At 39.7% G+C, this 19,805-nt stretch overlaps 2 protein-coding genes across 8 annotated transcripts; one reads left to right on the top strand and one right to left on the bottom strand.

Moving 5' to 3' along the window:
* Positions 1–550: 550 nt before the first annotated feature.
* Positions 551–11,364, bottom strand: LOC135485371 (cap-specific mRNA (nucleoside-2'-O-)-methyltransferase 1-like). 5 transcript variants are annotated; one of them, XM_064767315.1, is made up of 22 exons: positions 11,102–11,364; positions 10,341–10,747; positions 8,655–8,732; positions 8,161–8,435; positions 7,698–7,859; positions 7,424–7,516; positions 7,029–7,100; positions 6,753–6,847; positions 6,497–6,569; positions 6,009–6,201; positions 5,668–5,786; positions 5,395–5,491; positions 5,081–5,213; positions 4,494–4,676; positions 4,102–4,158; positions 3,717–3,843; positions 3,355–3,489; positions 3,003–3,149; positions 2,562–2,770; positions 2,215–2,327; positions 1,778–1,886; positions 551–1,521 (listed from the first exon to the last, which is right to left on the bottom strand). In XM_064767315.1, exons 3-22 carry the CDS (start codon positions 8,665–8,667, stop codon positions 1,413–1,415), a joined length of 2,514 nt encoding a protein of 837 aa, XP_064623385.1. In that variant the 5' UTR covers positions 8,668–8,732; positions 10,341–10,747; positions 11,102–11,364; the 3' UTR covers positions 551–1,412. The 5 variants fall into 5 exon arrangements, with proteins under 5 accessions (XP_064623385.1, XP_064623384.1, XP_064623388.1 ...); XM_064767314.1 differs by lacking the exon at positions 11,102–11,364 and adding an exon at positions 10,922–11,058; XM_064767318.1 differs by lacking the exons at positions 10,341–10,747; positions 11,102–11,364 and adding an exon at positions 9,160–9,312.
* On the top strand, positions 9,524–19,433 carry LOC135485372 (UTP--glucose-1-phosphate uridylyltransferase-like). Of its 3 annotated transcripts, none has more exons than XM_064767322.1 (14): positions 9,524–9,575; positions 13,571–13,705; positions 13,926–14,033; positions 14,252–14,437; positions 14,614–14,747; positions 15,479–15,553; positions 15,785–15,918; positions 16,064–16,152; positions 16,289–16,389; positions 16,583–16,679; positions 16,933–17,011; positions 17,238–17,401; positions 17,673–17,777; positions 18,030–19,433. In XM_064767322.1, exons 1-14 carry the CDS (start codon positions 9,573–9,575, stop codon positions 18,135–18,137), a joined length of 1,518 nt encoding a protein of 505 aa, XP_064623392.1. In that variant the 5' UTR covers positions 9,524–9,572; the 3' UTR covers positions 18,138–19,433. The 3 variants fall into 3 exon arrangements, with proteins under 3 accessions (XP_064623392.1, XP_064623390.1, XP_064623391.1); XM_064767320.1 differs by lacking the exon at positions 9,524–9,575 and adding an exon at positions 11,065–11,203; XM_064767321.1 differs by lacking the exon at positions 9,524–9,575 and adding an exon at positions 11,781–11,957.
* The last annotated feature ends 372 nt before the right edge of the window (positions 19,434–19,805 follow it).

Below are 19,805 nucleotides of genomic sequence, written 5' to 3'. Positions count from 1 at the left end.
AGACAGTCACAACTGGACCAAACTGTGCCTGGCACATCCACCGTCCTGCCAACACAGTGAGTGAGATGAGGGAGCCAAAACCACATCGTCTTCCCAAAACTATGATTGAGATGAGACAGCCACCCCGAGACCAAATTGGGCCTGCCACATCCACTGTCTGCCCAACACTGATGAGACAGCCAAACCAGGCCCTCTGTAATCTGCCCTATCATGATTATGATACAGTGTGTGGCACCAAGGGTCCCAAGTAGTGTATTCTCATCACAACTGAACTCTGTGGCATCGTGATATTGGTGTCAGATGTATATTCTGGAATCCACATCTAGAGCTGCCCACACCAAGTCCCGGCTTTCTGCTGAAAGAGGTCCCAGGTCATTGTTTTAATGCACTTATTGATTCACTAGGACATCCTGACTCTTTCTGGTTATCAATGTGCAAGACGTTTGACTCTTCCAGCTGGCTAATAAACTCAGGCCACGAGACTCTTCCAGCTGGTTATAAAATCCTTGCTGACAGCTCCTGGCAAACAATGAATGACTCAAACAACAAGTGTAGCAATCTCATATTTTTCTTAAAAAGAAATAATACAAAGCAATTCACATAACAATATACATGTATAAAAACAAAACAAGAGCTTTAGGAACATGAATTTGTTCACAACATCTAAAGCTTGACTAAAGCTTGCCTACCCCACCCCACCCCATCAGATACCTTTAGTTTGAATGGGATCTGTCAAGAAATTCTAAACAAGAATCGGCGAATATCACACATAAGTGATGAGACGCTGTGATGATGTTGACGATGATGATGATGATGAAAATGATTTCAGTCTCTGTGTAATTCACATATATTACTGCCTTTGAGGGAATCCAGGATTCTAACTAACAGCCTACATGTATGATCATCATTCTGACATCATGGCCTTGAATTTGACTTTTGCTTCAACATAGTCACATCTGTCCTCCCTCTATCAGCAAATAAAGACAGTAGCATTCACTCTCTGACAAAGTCAATCAGTTCTTCATACCATGGTATAGATTAACTTACATTCTTTATTGACAAATCATGTCTGTGCTCACTTTCTGCATTTGTCAGAGTCGATGAGGTCCTCCCACGTGACACCAACACTGTTTTGGTCTTGTGGCGATTGCCTAGAACACGGTAACTAAGCTGAATGTCAGAATATCAACTATTTTGACAGTCACAGAGCCCACTAAGGGAATGTCTTTCATGTCTCTATCAGCATATAACGCCACTGTTCACTTTTTAAATTTGACAAAGTTGGTGAGCTCCTCATGATCACTGCATTATTCCACTGGTGATGGCCAAGAACACTGCAAGCACGTTGAATGCAGGGAATCCACTATCTAGACTCTCTTAGAGCCCAACAAGGGTTCATGTCATGTCACCATTCACTTCTTAGATTTGACAAAGTCAATGAGCTCTTCCCACTGCACTGAATCACTACTCCTGACCTCCGATGAGGGCCAGGACCACAGCAGCCTCGTTGAATGGCAATCCCTGAAACAGTGAAAGGAAATCTTTTAACTTTAAAAGAAGCAGAAAGAAACCAAAGACGAATTCATCTGGTTCTGACAAAGGATTGGTGCTGTTACAGGCTGACTTGGCATGTTGGCCTTCATGTAAACCATGTTCCCAATCAAATGTATAGATCTATAGTGTCAGGTATCGAACCAAGTCAGGATCATTAGTCCCCCACCTTTACCATAAGACCATGTTGCCATCCATCTCAAGCAAAACAGCAAGGTTAACTCACTTGTAAGAAGCTATCGATTCCAAAGGTAATTCAAAAGTGGACTGTTTTGTCACAAGGTTGTAGAAATATTTCTTATTGTTTGACCTACTCCAAGCCATTGACCACGGATCTGCAAGGAAAATGAAGCTGATTGATAAGTCTATGATTATTTTCTAGAAAACCAAAATCATACGTCATTTCACGTGGCCTAAAACAGATGGTTACTTTTAAGTTTTCCTGCTATACTTTACATCACGACAATGTTGAGTGATGGGCCAGTGACGTTATACAGCACTTAATTTGAGAATGTCTGCGGTGATGTCACAGAAGCAATATGACCTGGCGCCCCTTCATTATGGAGGTAAGCTAAAGAGTGAACTGGAGATGTCTGATTGTTGAAAACATTTGTTGAGGGAAATGAATGAATAAAATGTGAAAAGAATGTTTGAAAAAGCAACCTTTTACTGTCTTGATCAAGAATATCCCCGACGGCATGAACGCCCTTCCTCCAGAGCCACAGTAGCATCGTCGCGGCTCCCGGCCCCAGCCTTTCACCAACTTCAATTGTAACCTAAAGGAGAGAATGAAACGTGTCAATCGAAAGGTGAACAGGGGGGAATATTGAACGTCCTTCCTTTAGACCTACAGTAGCATATTCAAAATTCCCAGCCATATCCTTTCACCTACTTTAACTGTAACTTGGAAGAGAAAATAAAAGTTGTCAATGGATTTCTTGGGGTGAACCAAAGAGCATAGTCTGACTGCTGGACCATGCTAACACTCCTGAATACTTTTTTAAACTCACCTTTCATTTATTTCCTCCAGGTGTTCAAGTTTAAAGATATCTTTGACGCGAATGGGAGCCAGGTCGGATCTACTTGGTTTATTTATAGCTTTTGTGAACCTCTTCAGCCTTTCCATTCGGTCGTTGAAATGGTGCGCCCTCATATCGTCACCATAGATCATGAGAACGTCTATAATATGAACAGCTAGCACCTTTCTTTGACCCTTCCCCTGGAAAATTAACCCAAAGACAAATCTAAGCACATTTTACAAGAAAATATTTCTTTTTAAGCTTTCTTTTTAAACTACGGGTTCTTTCATGAGATCCAGAGGTGGTTTTCATTCCCAACCTCAACATGAAAACATGAAGTGAAAGAGAATGGTTGAAGACCAAGATGACAACAACCTCATCTCAAGGTTCTTGTCTGTACTCCTTTCAGTAGTAAGTACAAATCGCACATACCTCCCCTCTCAGTTCTTGTACAAATTCAACTTCCAGCAGTGTGTCTTTTGGCAGTTCTAACTTGATGATCATACCACCCTCAGCAGACGTCTCCAGTTTCTTCCATTTTCCTTGCCCCCGGCCATCCCACTTGAAGATGTGTGAGCGCTGAAAATTACGATATGAAACATGAAAGGCACCTAGAAATATGCGCTCTTTTATACTTTAAAACTGCACACTGGACTTGGTAACACTCTCCAAGGTGAAATATGCCATCCTTTACTGAGAAGTATCTGATTCTAGTGTGTCTAGAGTGTAGAGGTGACGATTGAAAGCTACCTGTACATTCTGTTAGAAAATTTCAAATTCTTACCCCTTTACTCAAAATGAAATGTCTTTCCTTAGATGCTAGCACCATTGCTCTGTAATCATACAGACTCTTCACAGAATGTAACCTCTTCGCATCCAATGTGGACGTCTTGTCACTGAGGTACTCTTTACTCTCAGCCTGGAAAAAAGTTTTGACTTGATTTAACACAATTGAAATTGGACTGCTCCAATTTGAGGCTGGGGTTGTCCTTCTGAACCTGGTTGTGATGCGATATAACTAAGTCGGAACGTCATATTAAAGGACATCTGAAAACTTGCTTTTAATATGAAATTGACAGGTTGTATTCAGACTTTAGAGGGTGCAACATGAATGAACATCATAAATCAATCTCCTTATCCACTTACGTTCATCAATCTCTGAAACGCCCGCCCCGGATCCTCCTTATCTGGAGCAGATCTGGTTTCATCTGGAATTTTCCACTTCATCAAACATTCCTTCCTCATATCAGCTTGTTTTCCTTCATGCAGATCTCTGAAGATAAACGATTATATGTTGTATTTGATCAGTACTTTTTATGCTATTTTTCAATACATGTACTTCTTCTTCTTTACATTCACGGGTCAAACTTTTACACTGTTGGTCTTCAAGTAGGTGGCATCAAACCGAGGACATCCGGCTTCCTAGACGATCGTGATAACGGTCAATGCAGCTCGTCCCAAGCCAGAAACGTCCATCATAGGATTGTCAATATACCTCTTGTATGTTTGTTTTGAGAAAAAGCCCACTTACGGATTTTTGGCAAATATTTGTATCTTCTTGAGATTCAGCACCTGTTTTCTTCCAAATCTGAAAATACATAATGGCAGTTGGCACAATGGTGAGGGAACGGGTTGAAAAATGTCAGCAAAACATTTAATTTACATCTAGGGCTGTCAGTGTTGAAAACCCTTGACATGTTTGATGGACAGAGATGTTTATACTGAATGGGAGTTTTCAGACAGTTTTGATTGCCATGAACAAAAAGTTGATTTTTGGTAGATCTCATAATCCTGCATCTTCACATGTGGCAGTGGCACTGGGAGTCGGGACATTTCAAATTTATTCTCTATGACCTAACTTGGACATGTGACAGATGTACAATAATTGATATAACCCAAGATTACTTAAAAGACTCAACTTACGAATCGTTGGAAAAGACCATGGCATTATAGAATGGCATATCAGCTTTGAGAATGTCTAAAGGTACAACTTCCACGATGTCTTCCTGTGAGAATTCACCTAATTTATGAAGCTCAAGGTTGACCTCAAACATATAGTTGTGGACCGGCCAGTGGCCCTCTTTCAGGTGTTTACAGATGATATATCTGAAAAGTCAATCAAGAAGTACGTACCTGTATGGCATTGTTAACGGAAATAAAGCAGGCCGGCACTAATCACAATTACAGGGTTCCATTGTAGGGCATCTTAACTACACATCAAAAACTGCTCACTTATATTTGGTAAAATGTTTGTGTAGATTTTCATACAAGGAACTCAGTAAAATCACACTGGTGCTGGCTCGGCATAAGGTTAAAACGAACCGCATAATGACACCCCACGGTTTTCCAGAAAAAATGAATAGTCTACTTTCTCTCTGACAATGCAATTAAGGAAAAGTGGCTTAAACATGGTCACAAAGGACTGAAAGGATCAAACCTATGGCCTACTGAAAACAGAGCTACAGCCAGGACACACCAAGCCATCCTTCCTAAAAAATTCATCTCCTTACCGTTCTGAGTTAGCAGGTCGACTTGTAACTGGTTTGAATATGGACACTTGTTTGAAGATATGGTTCATCAGATAGACCAGTCCGACACTCCACGTCGTGTAAACATCAAACAGTTTACAAACAAAATGGCCACCTTTTAATTAAAGGAAACGGTTGTAACACACAAGTTTCAGAAAAAAGTGAATATCGGGTTGATTCAATTCCTTTTTTATACAACTTGCACACAAATAATGAAAATAAACATCGGTGGAAACTACATGTACCTTGTATAGACAGTATCCACTGATGCTTATATTCAAAGACTTTAGACTTACCAACTCTGAGAATTGACAGTGCTGAAAGGAACTGACACAGGTAAAGCCTCTTGGATAGAATTTCTTGCAGGTTTTCTTTGCCTTCGACCGAGAAACCCTGAAATCAAGAACAAATCAGATATTCCTTTTTTAATTGGAAAATGGAAACATGAAAATTATGAAGGTTCATCAGAGGGAAACTTTGTTTGCTATTTGTGGAACTTTTCAAAAAACATGAACTAATTTCTCAAAGCCAATTATTATCATAGTCAAAGGTCAAACAAAATAACTTGCCCCATCAGCCATGACGAAGTGGACTCCTTTATTGTCTGTATTCTCCATGACAAACTTCCTGAACGCAATGAGATTATCTGGTCTGTAGACATCACCATCTCCTTCAACGCCACCAACACCTGGAGATGGAAATTTAAGAATATGTCAGGAAAAGATTACCACTTGGCTCTCTCCTATCCTCCCATAGTGTGACCTAGTACAACACCAGGTGCCACTACTGTTGATGAGATGATGGAACTTTGTGTCTGGACAGTGTTTTGCTCGTACCACTGCGGCTTTTTTACACTGATTTTAGGAATTGTCGTCGAATAAAACGGTGACGGACAGTTTTCTTTACGTACCATAAAATGGCTCGAAGGCTTCACTGGGAGCTGTGAAGAATTCTTCCAATTTGAAATCACATGGACCTTTCAGTGTGAACCCAAAACCTTTTGCATTCAGTTTCTTCCTCCAGAGCACGTATTCACTGAATCCACCTGGCCCAGCACATATGTCAGCAAAGTAAAGAAGCTCGTGGGGTGGTACAACTGGTCTCTGGAAAAGAAACTGATCACTTCAGAAGAAGAAAAAACATAATAAGGGCCCCACACTTCACAAAATTCCAGTCATAACACCAACACAAATTGAAAGAGACAACTAACTTAGTAACAGCCAGTTTGTCAACTGGAAAGAGTGGGCAGCTGGCCGTGTCAGTAACTCAGCACTTGAAGAAGTCAAAAGCTGATCAATCCCAAGCACGAACCAAGGAAACCAAATGATAAACCTTTCAGTTTTTGTTATCTGCTCAATTACGTCGAGATTATTGACTGAAAGATTTGGAGACACATACCCCTTCCTCGTCCCTTGGAGCAGTGAAGATAAAGTCGAACATATAGTCCATGTTGGCCATCTTCATTGCTGCCCTGAAAAAGAGAAAATCTTTATCAATATTGTTCGATTCAATCTTAACATGACTTCAAATAGATCACTCCTATCAAATCAACTTCCAGAACTTGCCAACAGACTTCTGACCGGCAGGTTAACACCCATGTGGAAGAAACTTGAAACATCTTGATAGTTCCAAGAAAAGGTGCATTGCTCAGTACCTGTTCTGGAAAATGGCTCCTCTTATTGTCTCGTATGGATTGGACTTGGTTCTGGCCCTTCTCATCTCTTCACTCTCCAACTGATCAAAGACACTCTGGAACAACCGAATAGAATAATTACATAGATATCTAGTACATGTACTTGTCATCTTTGACTACATAATAAAATATATTCTGATGATGCCACCACTCCAAGATGTCATTAGTCACAAACCTAAAGCAGCACACTTTGTCCACTTAGGACTCTTGAATCTGACAGAAACATGAAAAACTCACCTTGCAAGCAAGGCCGCCCTTTAAGATCTTCAAATCACCAAATTCTGTCTCGTCTTCCTTGACAGATGACCTCTGTAATTTGGATTAGTTCTCTCATTAACACTATCACTTTTAGAAGTATCTGTACTTTTTTATGGCAAATGAACAGTGAATGACGAAACCTATGGCCAACGTAACATCATTTAGGGGGTCAGTTTGGATCTGCAGCAATACATAGACATGCTTGCACAGTTGATATTGATATTTGCCAAATGCCAGAGGCAACTCAAAGGGCATGTAAATTGAAGTTAATATTGGTAGGCAAAGAGTACAATTGCTCACAGAGCCACCTAGGGGGACAGATCGGAATGCCAGTTCCCCTAGAATTTCAAGTACATGTACAACCATTTACGTACCAATCCTTCTTTCATCCAGGTTTTCATAGTGTCTGGATCCGGTATAGGGTTGCTACAGGTTGGCAGCCATTCAACTTTTTCTTCAGAGGTTATCTTGAAAAGACGGACAACAAGAAAATTGTTGATCAAATCCAGGTACTCAAGGTTTTTACCCTGGTATCAAATTTACTCACATTAATACTCCTTCTTCGATTTTTTATTAGGTTTTTAAACTGCAATTGATAGACAAAACATTGAAACATGCAGGTAAACTCAGTTTAGATTTAAAACTGACCTCTTCCATCTCAGAATTCCAAACCACATCTTCCGCTGGCTCAAAGCCATCGATATGTAAACCCAAACCTCGCCTTCCTCTCTGTTTGGATGCCTCCACGATTTCGGTTCGACCCTGACCATGTTTTCCTAAACCTTTCCCTTCCTTGTAGCCCATTTTTGCCTGAAATAAGGAATTACAAAATTAGAGAAAAGGTTTCACTATAACGATAAATAGATATGGCTACTATATCTCTGTAAGAAGGGGTCAATTGGTTCTGAAGGCATTTTATAACCGCCGATTGCCAATTTGAAATAGGTGTTCAAGGTGCAATAGCAATATCTACCGAATCATGGTAGAGGCAACTAGATGTACATGTAACTCAGTTGTGTAAACAAGGAAAATCCCTTTCCAACAAAACACAGCATTGAACGGTAGCAATTTAAAATGCACAAAAGAACTCGATTCCAAACAGAATACCCACCAGCATAGTTGTAGCAAATTTCCCATAGCTAGCCGCCTTCTTTTTGACTGATGTAGTAAAAGGTGCAACAATGTTATCAATCTCCTTTTCCTCCCCCTCCGTTTTTTCTGGTTCAGGCAAGAGTTTCATCTTTTTGGCAAGCGGTTGGTCGACTTCCTCAAAATCGGATGATTCTGTTGTTGTTGACTCCGACATTGACCCGAACATGTGCTCGGAGGGCACACCGCCAGAGAAGGCAGCACCCTGACCAAAACATGGCCTATCGCCATCACTATCTGCAAATATTAACAAATTTGTTGGTTTATCAAGAATATATTGTTTTTTTTTAAATTCACATATTTAGCGAGATCATCCTTTAAAGGAATTTTGAAGAAGTTGTTTTCTCAGGACAAGTAGAGACTATGTTTCATGGCTTAATTCCCTAGCCAGACTCTTCTGGAAATATTGAACCATGCAATTGCGGATAAAATTCTCACAAATTAGGTTAAGCTTACCAGAGTCACTCATTCTTCTCCTTGTCCTATGTTTATTTCAGTGACATTGGGAATTTGGTGAATGGCAGATTGGATGTCCTGAAAGGACATAAACATCGGTCATATCCGGTACACGCGAGACTAAACTGCTCATGTGTTTGTTGTTCAGCTTTTGAGACAGAGTTTACTAGTCTGCACTGCAGACTGGCAATGTCTACAGACAAGACCGAAGACAGCTGAAAACGAAACTAGGCCTTAACAGTAACACTAATAACAACAGGCTAAACAATAGCCTATACATATATGATAAGCATTGCATCTGTCTAGCATGGCAACGTCTTATGATCTGACCAAAGATATTGATTGAAAATCAAATTAAGAACAAAACACAATATCATCTAAACCATAGATAGATGGCATTCCAAAAGTGTTCAGTTTTTACAGTTTTTGTCTGAAATCCTGGAAATTAGGTCAATGTGATTTATACTACAGTAAAAGTAACAAGATTAAAACTTTTATAGCATACCTTTTAAGCAAACGTTTACACCTTGATTTTTATGAGTTTGATATGTCATAGCATAATCAGTATTATTTCTATCATTCCAAGTAGGATATAAGACAAAAAAGCACTAACAGGAGGCTTTAAAAACTATGACATTTGCTAAAGAATATTTTATACAGTCGTAAGGATATTGGGATTTGAAAATGCTTGCTTTAGATATCAGATTTTCGACATCGTCAATGATATTTTTCTCCATTTCAAGGCAGATTTGACTAAAATACTTCTTATTTCACTTTTTGTATGATCAATAATTTGGTGATTGACGAATTACTTTGCAAAATATTCCAAAATACTTCATCTCACTTCCTAATTTCCTTTTCAATCACCATCTACAGTGTGTGTTTTATTTTGCAAGGTTATCTCAAGGATTGATAAAAATGGTAAGAAATCAGTGCCTTCTACGACCTCATTTTGATACTGATTTATTGATCTTGAGAAACTTCACGTTATGTAGAATAAGAAAACATCTGACTGCGACAAAAACAGTGCCTAAGTGGATGACAGTGGCTCTTCGCTCGTGAAGTCGGGGACAGTCACTCACAGAACGGGTGTTCCAAAAAACGCCAGGGCTCAGCTCAGGCTGGCGCTGGTGGTCAGCTGCTGGTCAGGGCAATCAAAAGGTTACTCAAGAGGCAAGGTGTTGTGGAATTTCTAAGGCCTACTCCAGTGTCCATGGGACATCTGATGCCATGGTCCATATTTATTTTATAGGGCAATAGGCCCATTGCCAGCTACCCGCCGCACCTGTAGGCTAATAAAAGTAATATCACCAGTCTGCACCATCTTTTCAAGAATGCACAAACTCTTGTAAAATCGAGAGGGCCAATGTCAAAGTGCATTTCTAATGTTTGTTCACTGTGGCCCTTACTAATGTTGATCTACTTTACAACAACTCAATACTCATTAGCATAGCGCGCTTGTTTGCTGGACTGTACCGACCTGTGTAGAATAAGTGTCCCTGTGATAGAATAAGTCAGTATACAATTAGCAGACAACATAGTATCATAATTCAGATTCAGAGAAGGCCCAACTAATAGTAATATTGCCTGTGACTAAGGCATGAAAACATGACCGCACCAAGTACTTTGTATTTCGATATAAATAAGTGAAAAATGTGGCCAATGAGCTAAGTGAGTACCTAATACCTGCTTGTTATGTCTAGTTGGCTTTGGCAGAGACCCTGCTTGTTGTGTCCAGTTGGCTCTGGCAGAGACCCTGCTTCTTGTGTCCAGTTGGCTCTGGCAGAGACCCTGCTCAAGTTGTCCAGTTGGCTCTAGCAGAGACGCTGCTGGTTTTGTCCAGTTGGTTCTGGCAGAGACCCTGCCCGTTGTGTCCAGTTAGCTCTGGCAGAGACCCTGCTCTTTGTGTCCAGTTAGCTCTGGCGGAGACCCTACTTGTTTTGATTAGTTGGCTCTGTCAGAGACACTGCTTGTTGTGTCCAGTTGGTTCTGGCAGAGACCCTACTTGTTTTGATTAGTTGGCTCTGTCAGAGACACTGCTTGTTGTGTCCAGTTGGTTCTGGCAGAGACCCTGATTGGTGTGTCTGTTGGCTCTGGAAGAGGAAATTCATGTAAAATTACGTACAGCTCTTATTCAGATTGGCATAAAGGAGAGGTGCTCTGAGAGAGAACTTGATCTCAATATGACCACATTGGCCTAATTCACAGTTATTATGCTCAATTAGAAAAAATTCATGCAAATATTATGCTGTGGAGTGAGCGCCTACCTGGCTATATAAACTTGGCCAGCATGACTTGACATAAAGTTATTTGTCAACTACGGAGTTGTTTGCTTCCAGTGAGTGATTGAAAATACTTATTCCTGGGACAGACAGTTGAGAGTTGACTCGATGTGGATGCATATTTTCGATTTAGTGCTTTTCAAATAATTCAAAATGCGAACTCACGGTCACACGGAAAAATCACACGCACATGATGGATATCATTCCTTTGGGGTGACTGCTGAATCAGATCCTGACATGTGTTCATCAGATGATGAACAGAAAAAGGTAGAGTGAAGAAGGATCTATAAGTCTGTCACATGCGCACGGTTGATGTATGCCTATTTGTTCTTAGCTTGTTGACTTGTTTTCACTAAACCAGTGTCTTTCTGTCAGAATCTTCAATCACATATATATGTCCTCCTTCGAACTTGTCTATGCAGTTGATCTATAGCCTACTTGTTGAGCCATTTCAGGCATCGCTGGATGCATGAGTGACCACCGATATTGTGTACAGAGGGACCTCTTTCATGGTTCACTGCTTCTCCATTAAGAGATCTAATGCCTCAAGAAATCTCAACATGTTCAATGCCAGTCTTATCAACTGGGAAAATAAATGACCTTGTTCAAGTACATCTTTCATATCTGTGATATTATTTGATTATCTCACTCTTTCTTGACTTGACACGATGTCTGCTGACCTGGTCTATATAACCATTAATGAAAATTTTATATTGATTTTAAAATTCTACCTAAAAATTTTACACATACGGCACGATATGAAACGAGGATTAAAAGATTGATTGGACACTGTAGGTCTACATAGAGTGACTCTATGTAGACCTACTTCTATAGAGTAGAATTGATTCGGCCCAGACCTGGCATATCATATTGGTCAACGATATCATTGGCCTGATATTTCTTGTATTGGCCAGGTTCTTTATCCTGCAAGTGTGGGGATTCTGTGTTTTCATTCGTTGTTAAAATTTTGAATCTTTTTGAAATGTCGTATGACCGACTTCAGCTTATTCGTCAGGAGGAGGTAGGTGATAACATTTTTGCAGTCATTTTATGTTCAATGATTTCAGAGTTCACCAATTGTAGGCCCTAGGCCCAATGACACAAGGCCAATTGATGGATACATGTTACCCATATCAGTCATTCGTGGTAGTAGTAGGCCCTGCCTATTTTATACTGTTGTCAATTTCCTTTTAAAAAGCTGTGTAAAGCCAAGTAAAGTTCTTTATTTTTATTTGTGGGGTTGATTTCTGTCAAATTTTGTCCTATCATGATGGGAATCAGGAATAAATTATGCCATTTCCAAGTTGACTTCTGATATTTGTTACATTTTTGGGGGGAATACCGATAATAATAAGTTACCAGGTAGAAAACTTAATTCAGGATTCGTTTGTGAACCCAATTTTTACCAAGCAAGGTTGAATCATTATATTGAATGTACAGTACAAATGTAGGGCATCAGTTTTGAAGAAGACATGACCTCTATTTGTTATTTGCTGTTTCGATTAATAATTTGTGTATTTAGCCTAGATATTTTCGGGGGAATAAGTTCAATTTGGGATAATATTTTGTGGCTAATTTGAATGGCGAGATTGGAGTTGGCCTACTCTGTTAGCTCAAAAATTTGGAAATTGGTAATGCACTCCAACCTGAATTTGAAAATTTCTAATTACGTTACTGGAACCTGAATATAAAATTTCAACGATGATGTTAAGTTTGCATTTACAAATTGATTTTTCTACTATTTAAGAGTTTAAATGATATGGGAACACTTCAAAAACTCTAAAAAAAATAGGTTACTATAAAAAACAGGCGAAGAACAAGTACATTGACAGGGAATAGTTTTATCTTTATTTCTTTAAAGGAACCTATAAAAACTCCTGCCCCCTCCACCTCGGGAGGATGGAGACTCTCGTGGAAGGATAAAGAAAAAAACCTGTAATAACATCTAAACACGACATGACTTGTTCTAAACCTGCAAGAGAATATCTCCTAACAAAAGCCTTTTGAAATACCAATTGTTGGGGAAATTTCTTTGACCAACGTGTGTTGTAAAGTGCTCTTGAATAGTCAGCCTGTTAAGCCATTGTTAGCTGATTATAGCACGACAGATATAAATCATTGCTGTAATGCTTTGTTCCGCACACTGGCTATGATACTACTAAACCACTTTTAATGATTTCCACAGCCTGGCAGATGAAAAGTGTAATCAGACTTTTGCTGGACAATATGATATTTGTTTGCTGCCACAAGGACCCACCTGCTACCAAGCATACACAGATTGCAGTGCTTGATAGTAGCTTTGAAAGTGTAAAAATTGTAATCCCATGGATTGATCATATTGATGATACTTGGGCATTTCATTGGGCAACGTAGGTGTAGAAGTTGTCTGACAGTCCTCCTAATAATTTTAATAAATATGTTACAAGCTCTAGGGTGGTCTCACCCTGATTGTAATGAATTCACGTCTCGGGATTATGAGTCAGTTTTGGTAAGCTGTAGATTCTTTCATGGGGGGATGGGTCTTTTTCAGGACACCAGGATAGACCAAAAAGATGTCTGGACAGGAACACTCCTTAGCAACAGCCCTGCACAGAAAAAAAACAACTTTAATTGTATGATTCTTTGTCTTTTTAGGCCGAGTTCAAGAAGGGTCATCATCGTCGTGGCAGTGAGGCAACATTCAAGGAGTTAACGAGAAAAGATGCATTGGAGGCCCTTGGAAAGGAGGTGCAGCGGCTTCTGCAAACCGCTGCTCCAGCACAGAGAGAAGTAAGGAAAGGTTGCTTTGCTGAATAAGGGCACTCGTGAGGATTATTCCCATGATACGATCTCTGGCAGAATTCTGAAAAGTTTTGGAACTATGCAGTTTCCTTTTGAAATGAGAAGAAAGCAAACAGAATTTTTAAGAGATGACATACGTGTAGCAACTTGTGACTTAAAATCAGTCATGTCTGTTGTAAACTATGTTTCTAATTTGTAAACTTTTCAGCAACTCGTCAAAGAGATGGATGCATTCCAGAATCTGTTTAGTCGGTTCTTGCAGGAGACTGGCCCCTCCATCCACTGGGAAAAGATTGAAAAATTACCACATGATGCAGTGAGTATGAATGATTTTTGGGACTTTACTTGGGACTGTAAAGGAGAGAACACTGAGTGAGTGATCTTTTATCAATGGGAGATCACTGTTCTCAAGGGGACAGTCAGTGTTGTCCCTGAGAGAGGAATCTTTTGTCAAGGGGAAAACACTGACGAAGGAATCTTTTTTAAGGGCAGAACACTAAGTGAGAGCACTAAGTGAGGAATCCTTTCTTTCAGATGAAGGATTATAAGGACCTAAAGACAAATATCCCAGATGATAAGATCAAGAGCATATTGGATAAACTGGTTGTTGTGAAATTGAATGGAGGCCTTGGCACAACCATGGGATGTGATGGTCCGAAGAGTTTGATCTCAGTTCGAAATGAGCTGACGTTCTTGGATTTGAACGTCCAACAAATTGAGGTAATGTATAAAGAAGCGAAAGCATTTTGAGGCCATTTAAAAGGCTTATCTAAAAGTTAATTACCCTGATTCAGTTGGTGTCATGGTGCCCAAGGCTAATTTGTAGATTTTTATCTTCGTTAGTGAAAATGTTTGCATGCACAGTACGTAACTTCAAGCATGTCTTTTTTATACAGAATCTGAATAAACTGCATGGTTGTTCAATCCCGTTGGTGTTGATGGACTCGTTTAACACGGAGGAGGATACAGAGAAAGTGCTGCGGAAGTACAGACAGTTCAAGGTGCCCATCCACACTTTCAACCAAAGCATGTAAGTTACGATTTTCATAGTGACATATCTGATAGTCCTGCCTTGTGCCTGTAAGAGTGTGTCTGCACCATTTTTCCAGATGTTTGATGTTGGCCACTCTCATCTATCTTGAACAAAGATATCATTAGAGGGCCTTGAGAGTATGGCGGTCCGAAGCGGTCATAATAGAATAATATAAGTTTAACTCTAATTATTTTGAGTTAAACTCTAATTATGGCTTACATCCAGTTATACCTAAATACTCGGGAATCTCCGGAGTATGGCGATCGGAAGTATGCCCACTTCGGGCTAATTATTTTGAGTTGAACCTAAATTAATTTGGGTTTCACTGCTCACAGCTAAACTTCCCGCTAAAAGTCAGTTATACTTGTAATGTTCGGGTTTTTTCCGGACATCGTCACTATTCCAATCAATCTTAACCGTAGCCTGGGTGCGAAGATTCCCGAGTATAAGGTATAACTGGATGTTGGCGTATTCTTAGTTAAACACAAATTAATTAGAGTTTAACTCAAAATAATTAGAGTTAAACTTATATTATTCTATTATGACCGGTTCGGACCGCCATATGAGAGAGACCTTGAAGAAGACATGGTACATATCGTGTCAAAAGCTAGTCTCAACAAATTTTGCTTTGTTGACTTTGATACAAAAATGTTGTTATTTTCTACTTTATTTCTGATATTGTTCATCTTGATCAACACAGCAACTTCCTATAATTTCCCAATTATTAGGTTCCCAAGAGTCAACCGTGAATCACTTCTTCCAATTGCAAAGACAATGAGTGATGTGTCAAGAAATCTGGATTGGTAAGCAGTATGTTTCTTTGTTCTTTCGGTCTAGTGGCTAGAACTCTTGACTGGTGGTGAGCAGGTCCCTGGTTCAATCCCTACAGTTGAAATGAGCCTAACTCCACCAAAGTGTATAAATGAGTACCATAATTCTCAGGTTGTAGATGTGTGGGAAAAATACCTACTTTTATGATGTCTTTTCTCAGACTGGAGTTAAAGTTGGTTTCATTTTTCTTTCTTTTTTTCCAGTTGGTATCCACCAGGCCACGGTGACATCTATGAATCGTTTTACAACTCTGGTCTCCTAGATAAGTTCATTGAGGATGGCAAGGAGTGGGTTTTCATATCAAACATTGATAACCTTGGTGCTACGGTTGATTTGGGTATCCTTTTTCATCACACATACGTCAGTCAGATGTATTGAACTGGCACCTTCCAGACAAGATCAGATGATGATGTTTGTGAGAATTCAATAACATGAAGTTGTAGCGGGTTGATATTTATTGTTTCCTTGACCTTTGACCTCAGACATCTTGAAAAGCTTAACAGATCCTGAAGAAGGAAAAGCCCCAGAATTTGTGATGGAAGTAACAAATAAGACCAGAGCTGATCAGAAGGTGAGATGGGATCTGTACTATTCAAGGAATGTCTTCTCAAGGTTCCCTGCTGTTTGCCCTTGTCAACTTTCACATGCTTTATTAAGCAAAGGCAGTCTGATAAAACAAATCCTGATTACTTTCTTCTCATCTGTAGGGAGGTACCCTCATCTGGTATGATGGAAAGCTGAGGTTGCTTGAGATCGCACAGGTGCCTAAGGAACATGTAGACGAGTTCAAAAGTATTAGGAAATTCAAGTAAGTCCCAGTATTTTAATCGTGTACTTAAATTACTGTACTAGTAATACATCTGAATATGGCAAAAACGCAGTAACTCTGAAATATGTTACCAGCAGCATTCAAATTGTTGCGAGAGTCTTGCATCATTTGGAACCACTGTGCGGCACCCAGTCTTGTCTGATGTTAATTTCATGCTTTTGGTTGTCTGCAGAATCTTCAACACGAACAATTTATGGATCAATCTGAATGCTATGAAGAGAGTTGTGGAGGAGAAGACACTTCACATGGAGATTATCATTAATCCAAAGGTAATGAACTTTGCTAAATTATAAACTTTGCTAAATTGAGTGAATTCAATCCTTTTCGAAATCAGTGCCTCTCATGGTGGAGCTGTGTTAGGACACTAGTTTTGGTCCCAAAGATGGGTGGAAAATCTACCCCTGGTGAAGAAGAAGAGGTTAGGGGGCACCTTTTCTTGAACTGCTGTTGAGAACACCGACAGGGGATAAGAAATGGCTGAATGAAATAGTTTCATGTAGTCACATCTTGTTTATTTTCCAGACCCTTGATAATGGTTTGAATGTGATTCAATTAGAAACAGCTGTTGGTGCTGCAATTAAGAGTTTTGATGGTGCCATTGGTAAGTCATTTTTACTGGTGATAGACTTCTGTATACTGTCGCAGACAGAATGGCGTCAGTGAGTCATCACATCACGAACTGAGCTGGGTGTCAAGTGGGAAGCCAAGGAATAGAAACCTGCGCACTGATGCCAATTTGAGCATCGCTGATGTTAATTTGAACCTTGCCATTATGCTGCTCTCACAGTGTTGTTCTCGTCATTCATTTTCATCATCAACTTCTTCAGGTATTGTTGTGCCCCGAAAGCGCTTTTTGCCCGTCAAGAAGACATCCGACCTGCTAATCGTGATGAGTAATTTGTACAATATTAAGTCGGGAGCATTAGAGATGAACCAGCAGAGGTCCATTGACTTGGTGCCATTAGTTAAACTTGGTACACAGTTTAACCGGGTAAGAAAGTGGAAGAAATGAAGCCGAAAATTTAGACTAGAACAAGATTGATTGCTCTGACTGACCTAGTTCGGAAACTGCTGCCTTCCTAAGGGCAAATACAGATGATGTGAACGTCTATCAGTCACTGAATGCTAAAGATCTTGGCAGACATATCTTTTATGCACTGCAGGGCACTCCTCTTTAAAACGCTGTGGAGAACGGCATTGTTGCAACATATTCTTGTTCAATTCCGTGCTGAGTTTCGTGTTTTGCTGTTGATTTGTTCTAGGTGAGGGACTTCCTTAATCGGTTTGCCAGTATTCCCGATGTGCTGGAACTGGACCATCTGACCGTATCTGGAGATGTGAATTTTGGAAGAGGTGTTATTCTTAGGGTAAGTTTGAAATTGTCTCATAACTACCCCTCGATAAGGCCCAGGTTTACATCTAGAGAGAACCTGGATTTATACTTTGGATTAACCAGCATGTGTTAACCTCGTTGTATTTATCTCCTCACACGCTATATGAACACCACCGTTGAACAGTTCTAGCTTCCCCCTTGTTGTATTCCATGGACTATTTACCTGTCAGGCTGAAATACGGAATGGATATTTCAAAATATCAATGTGATTCTGTTTGTTTTTCAGGGCACGGTGATCATCATCGCGAATAACGGTGAGCGGATAGACATCCCTCCTGGTGCCATTTTAGAGAACAAGATCATTTCGGGAAATCTACGTATTTTGGATCATTGAATAAAGAATAAGACACTTTTAATCATCTTTTGACTCAATCCGAACTGAGGATATTTTAAAAATATCTCTTTTCTTCTGAGGTGGTCATGAGTCATGATTCAGTTCTGTGTGGCCAAAGGAAATTTCCAGTGACGCGCAAATGCCCATGTTGCTTGCACTCAGAACTGAATTGTTCAGTGCTCAGTTCAAGCGTGGAACATCTTTCTGACATGTGACAAGATGACGTTACCGTAAACTCTGCCTAAAGTGCATGATTACCGTGTCAAATTACAACAGACAACAAAATAGTTGCAGTCAGTTATCGCCAGGGGCCGCCACCATTGGAATAATATCTGTGTGATAGATACAGATGAGTGTTTCTTGGTCTGGCAGAAATGGTGTTACATAACATGAAGGCATTTACCGGTCTTGAAACCATTTTATTTGAATTGAGATTTAGGATAGTTCCTTGATGAAGAAGATGCCTTGGCTTATTTTACTTAGCTTCTTTATTATTGGTTTGTTGATACCGATATCTTTAATGAATTCTATGATGTATTTAGTTACTAATTTATATAATCGTTTTCTACTAATTTATGGCCCAGGGATATTTGTGAAGTCTGTACACATGAACTTTTCAGGACTCCTGCTAAGGTAAATATATCGACTAGTAGGGTCAGTCACAATCGTAGCTGTAAATTGATAAATAGTTGTGGATGGGGAACGTCTTTTGCCCCTCAGCTCCCCTAAAAAAAATTTTGGCAGTATAAAAAGTCACTGAAATACATCCTTGTGTGTACATATTTCATGAAGGGCCAACATTGGGTGATATGAATAAAGACTAGCAAATGCTTTTACTCCGGTTTTGTACAGGAAGCCCTAGTGTAAATGTACATGGAGATTTAGATAAGGGCATTTGCTAGTCTTTATTCATATCTCCCATTGTCACTGTCTCTGTCTTGATATTTGTAAGGCTATGGTACTTCCTCCTTGTGTACTGAGGGCACTGTCTGGTGTATAAGTAATTTTATGGCAGTTTGGCCCTTTGGTCGGGTTAGGGGAGTTAATTTGGTCATTGGGACCAATGGTCGTGGTCTGGGTACCGAGGTGGTCATGTCGCCAACTGGGATTCCACTGTATATTGCTGGAATTGTTTTGATTGATAGAAGTTCATATCAGCGTGACAGAGTTTGCATTACTACATGTCATCCATGAGTTGGTAGGTTATGGTCCTAAATTGCTGACTTGTTATAGTCTGTTGTACATCATTGTAAATATTGACTGTCAGAAATTAAGCTAGAAATAAATATGGATAGTTAAAAATGTATGTCATTGTATGTCATTTGGCAGAAAACCATTATTTCTGCAACATCATGAGGGAAAAATTGCTTTAAGCTGTAGCATGTTCGTGCAGACTAGCAGTTCACCTCCTTTGTAGAGACTTTTTCTTCACTACATTGGAAATACCAGACTCTCTTGGATGGAGATCAGGGGGAAATAAAACATTTCCTCTTGCTTTAATTCAATAATGAAACACAATAAGTGTCCCAATCCATGACATCCTCCCAGGTTGTGACATTGTCCTCATAATGAACTTTTGGAAGACAACTCCATGAAGTGGGTATCACAAGAGGGGTACAACCGTATATTCATCAGAAGCTAATTGGTTGATTAATAACAACTACATTA

Source organism: Lineus longissimus, chromosome 3 (genome assembly GCF_910592395.1).
Source record: "Lineus longissimus chromosome 3, tnLinLong1.2, whole genome shotgun sequence".
In the NCBI taxonomy this organism is placed as follows: Eukaryota; Metazoa; Nemertea; class Pilidiophora; order Heteronemertea; family Lineidae; genus Lineus; species Lineus longissimus.
The sequence above is the reverse complement of the archived record's forward strand: the minus strand, read 5'-3'. Positions and strand labels throughout refer to the sequence as shown.

Excerpts from the sequence above, each read along its gene's own strand:
- LOC135485372 (XM_064767320.1), top strand. The coding sequence starts at position 11,090 with ATGCGAACTCACGGTCACACGGAAAAATCACACGCACATGATGGATAT. Across the intron at positions 11,204-13,570 it reads CAGATGATGAACAGAAAAAG|GCCGAGTTCAAGAAGGGTCA; the intron begins GTAGAGTGAAGA and ends TTGTCTTTTTAG. Across the intron at positions 15,554-15,784 it reads GTGTCAAGAAATCTGGATTG|TTGGTATCCACCAGGCCACG; the intron begins GTAAGCAGTATG and ends CTTTTTTTCCAG.
- LOC135485371 (XM_064767315.1), bottom strand. Across the intron at positions 6,848-7,028 it reads AGGGCGGCCTTGCTTGCAAG|AGTGTCTTTGATCAGTTGGA; the intron begins GTGAGTTTTTCA and ends CGGTTGTTCCAG. Across the intron at positions 3,844-4,101 it reads CAAATATTTGCCAAAAATCC|AGATCTGCATGAAGGAAAAC; the intron begins GTAAGTGGGCTT and ends GTTTATCTTCAG.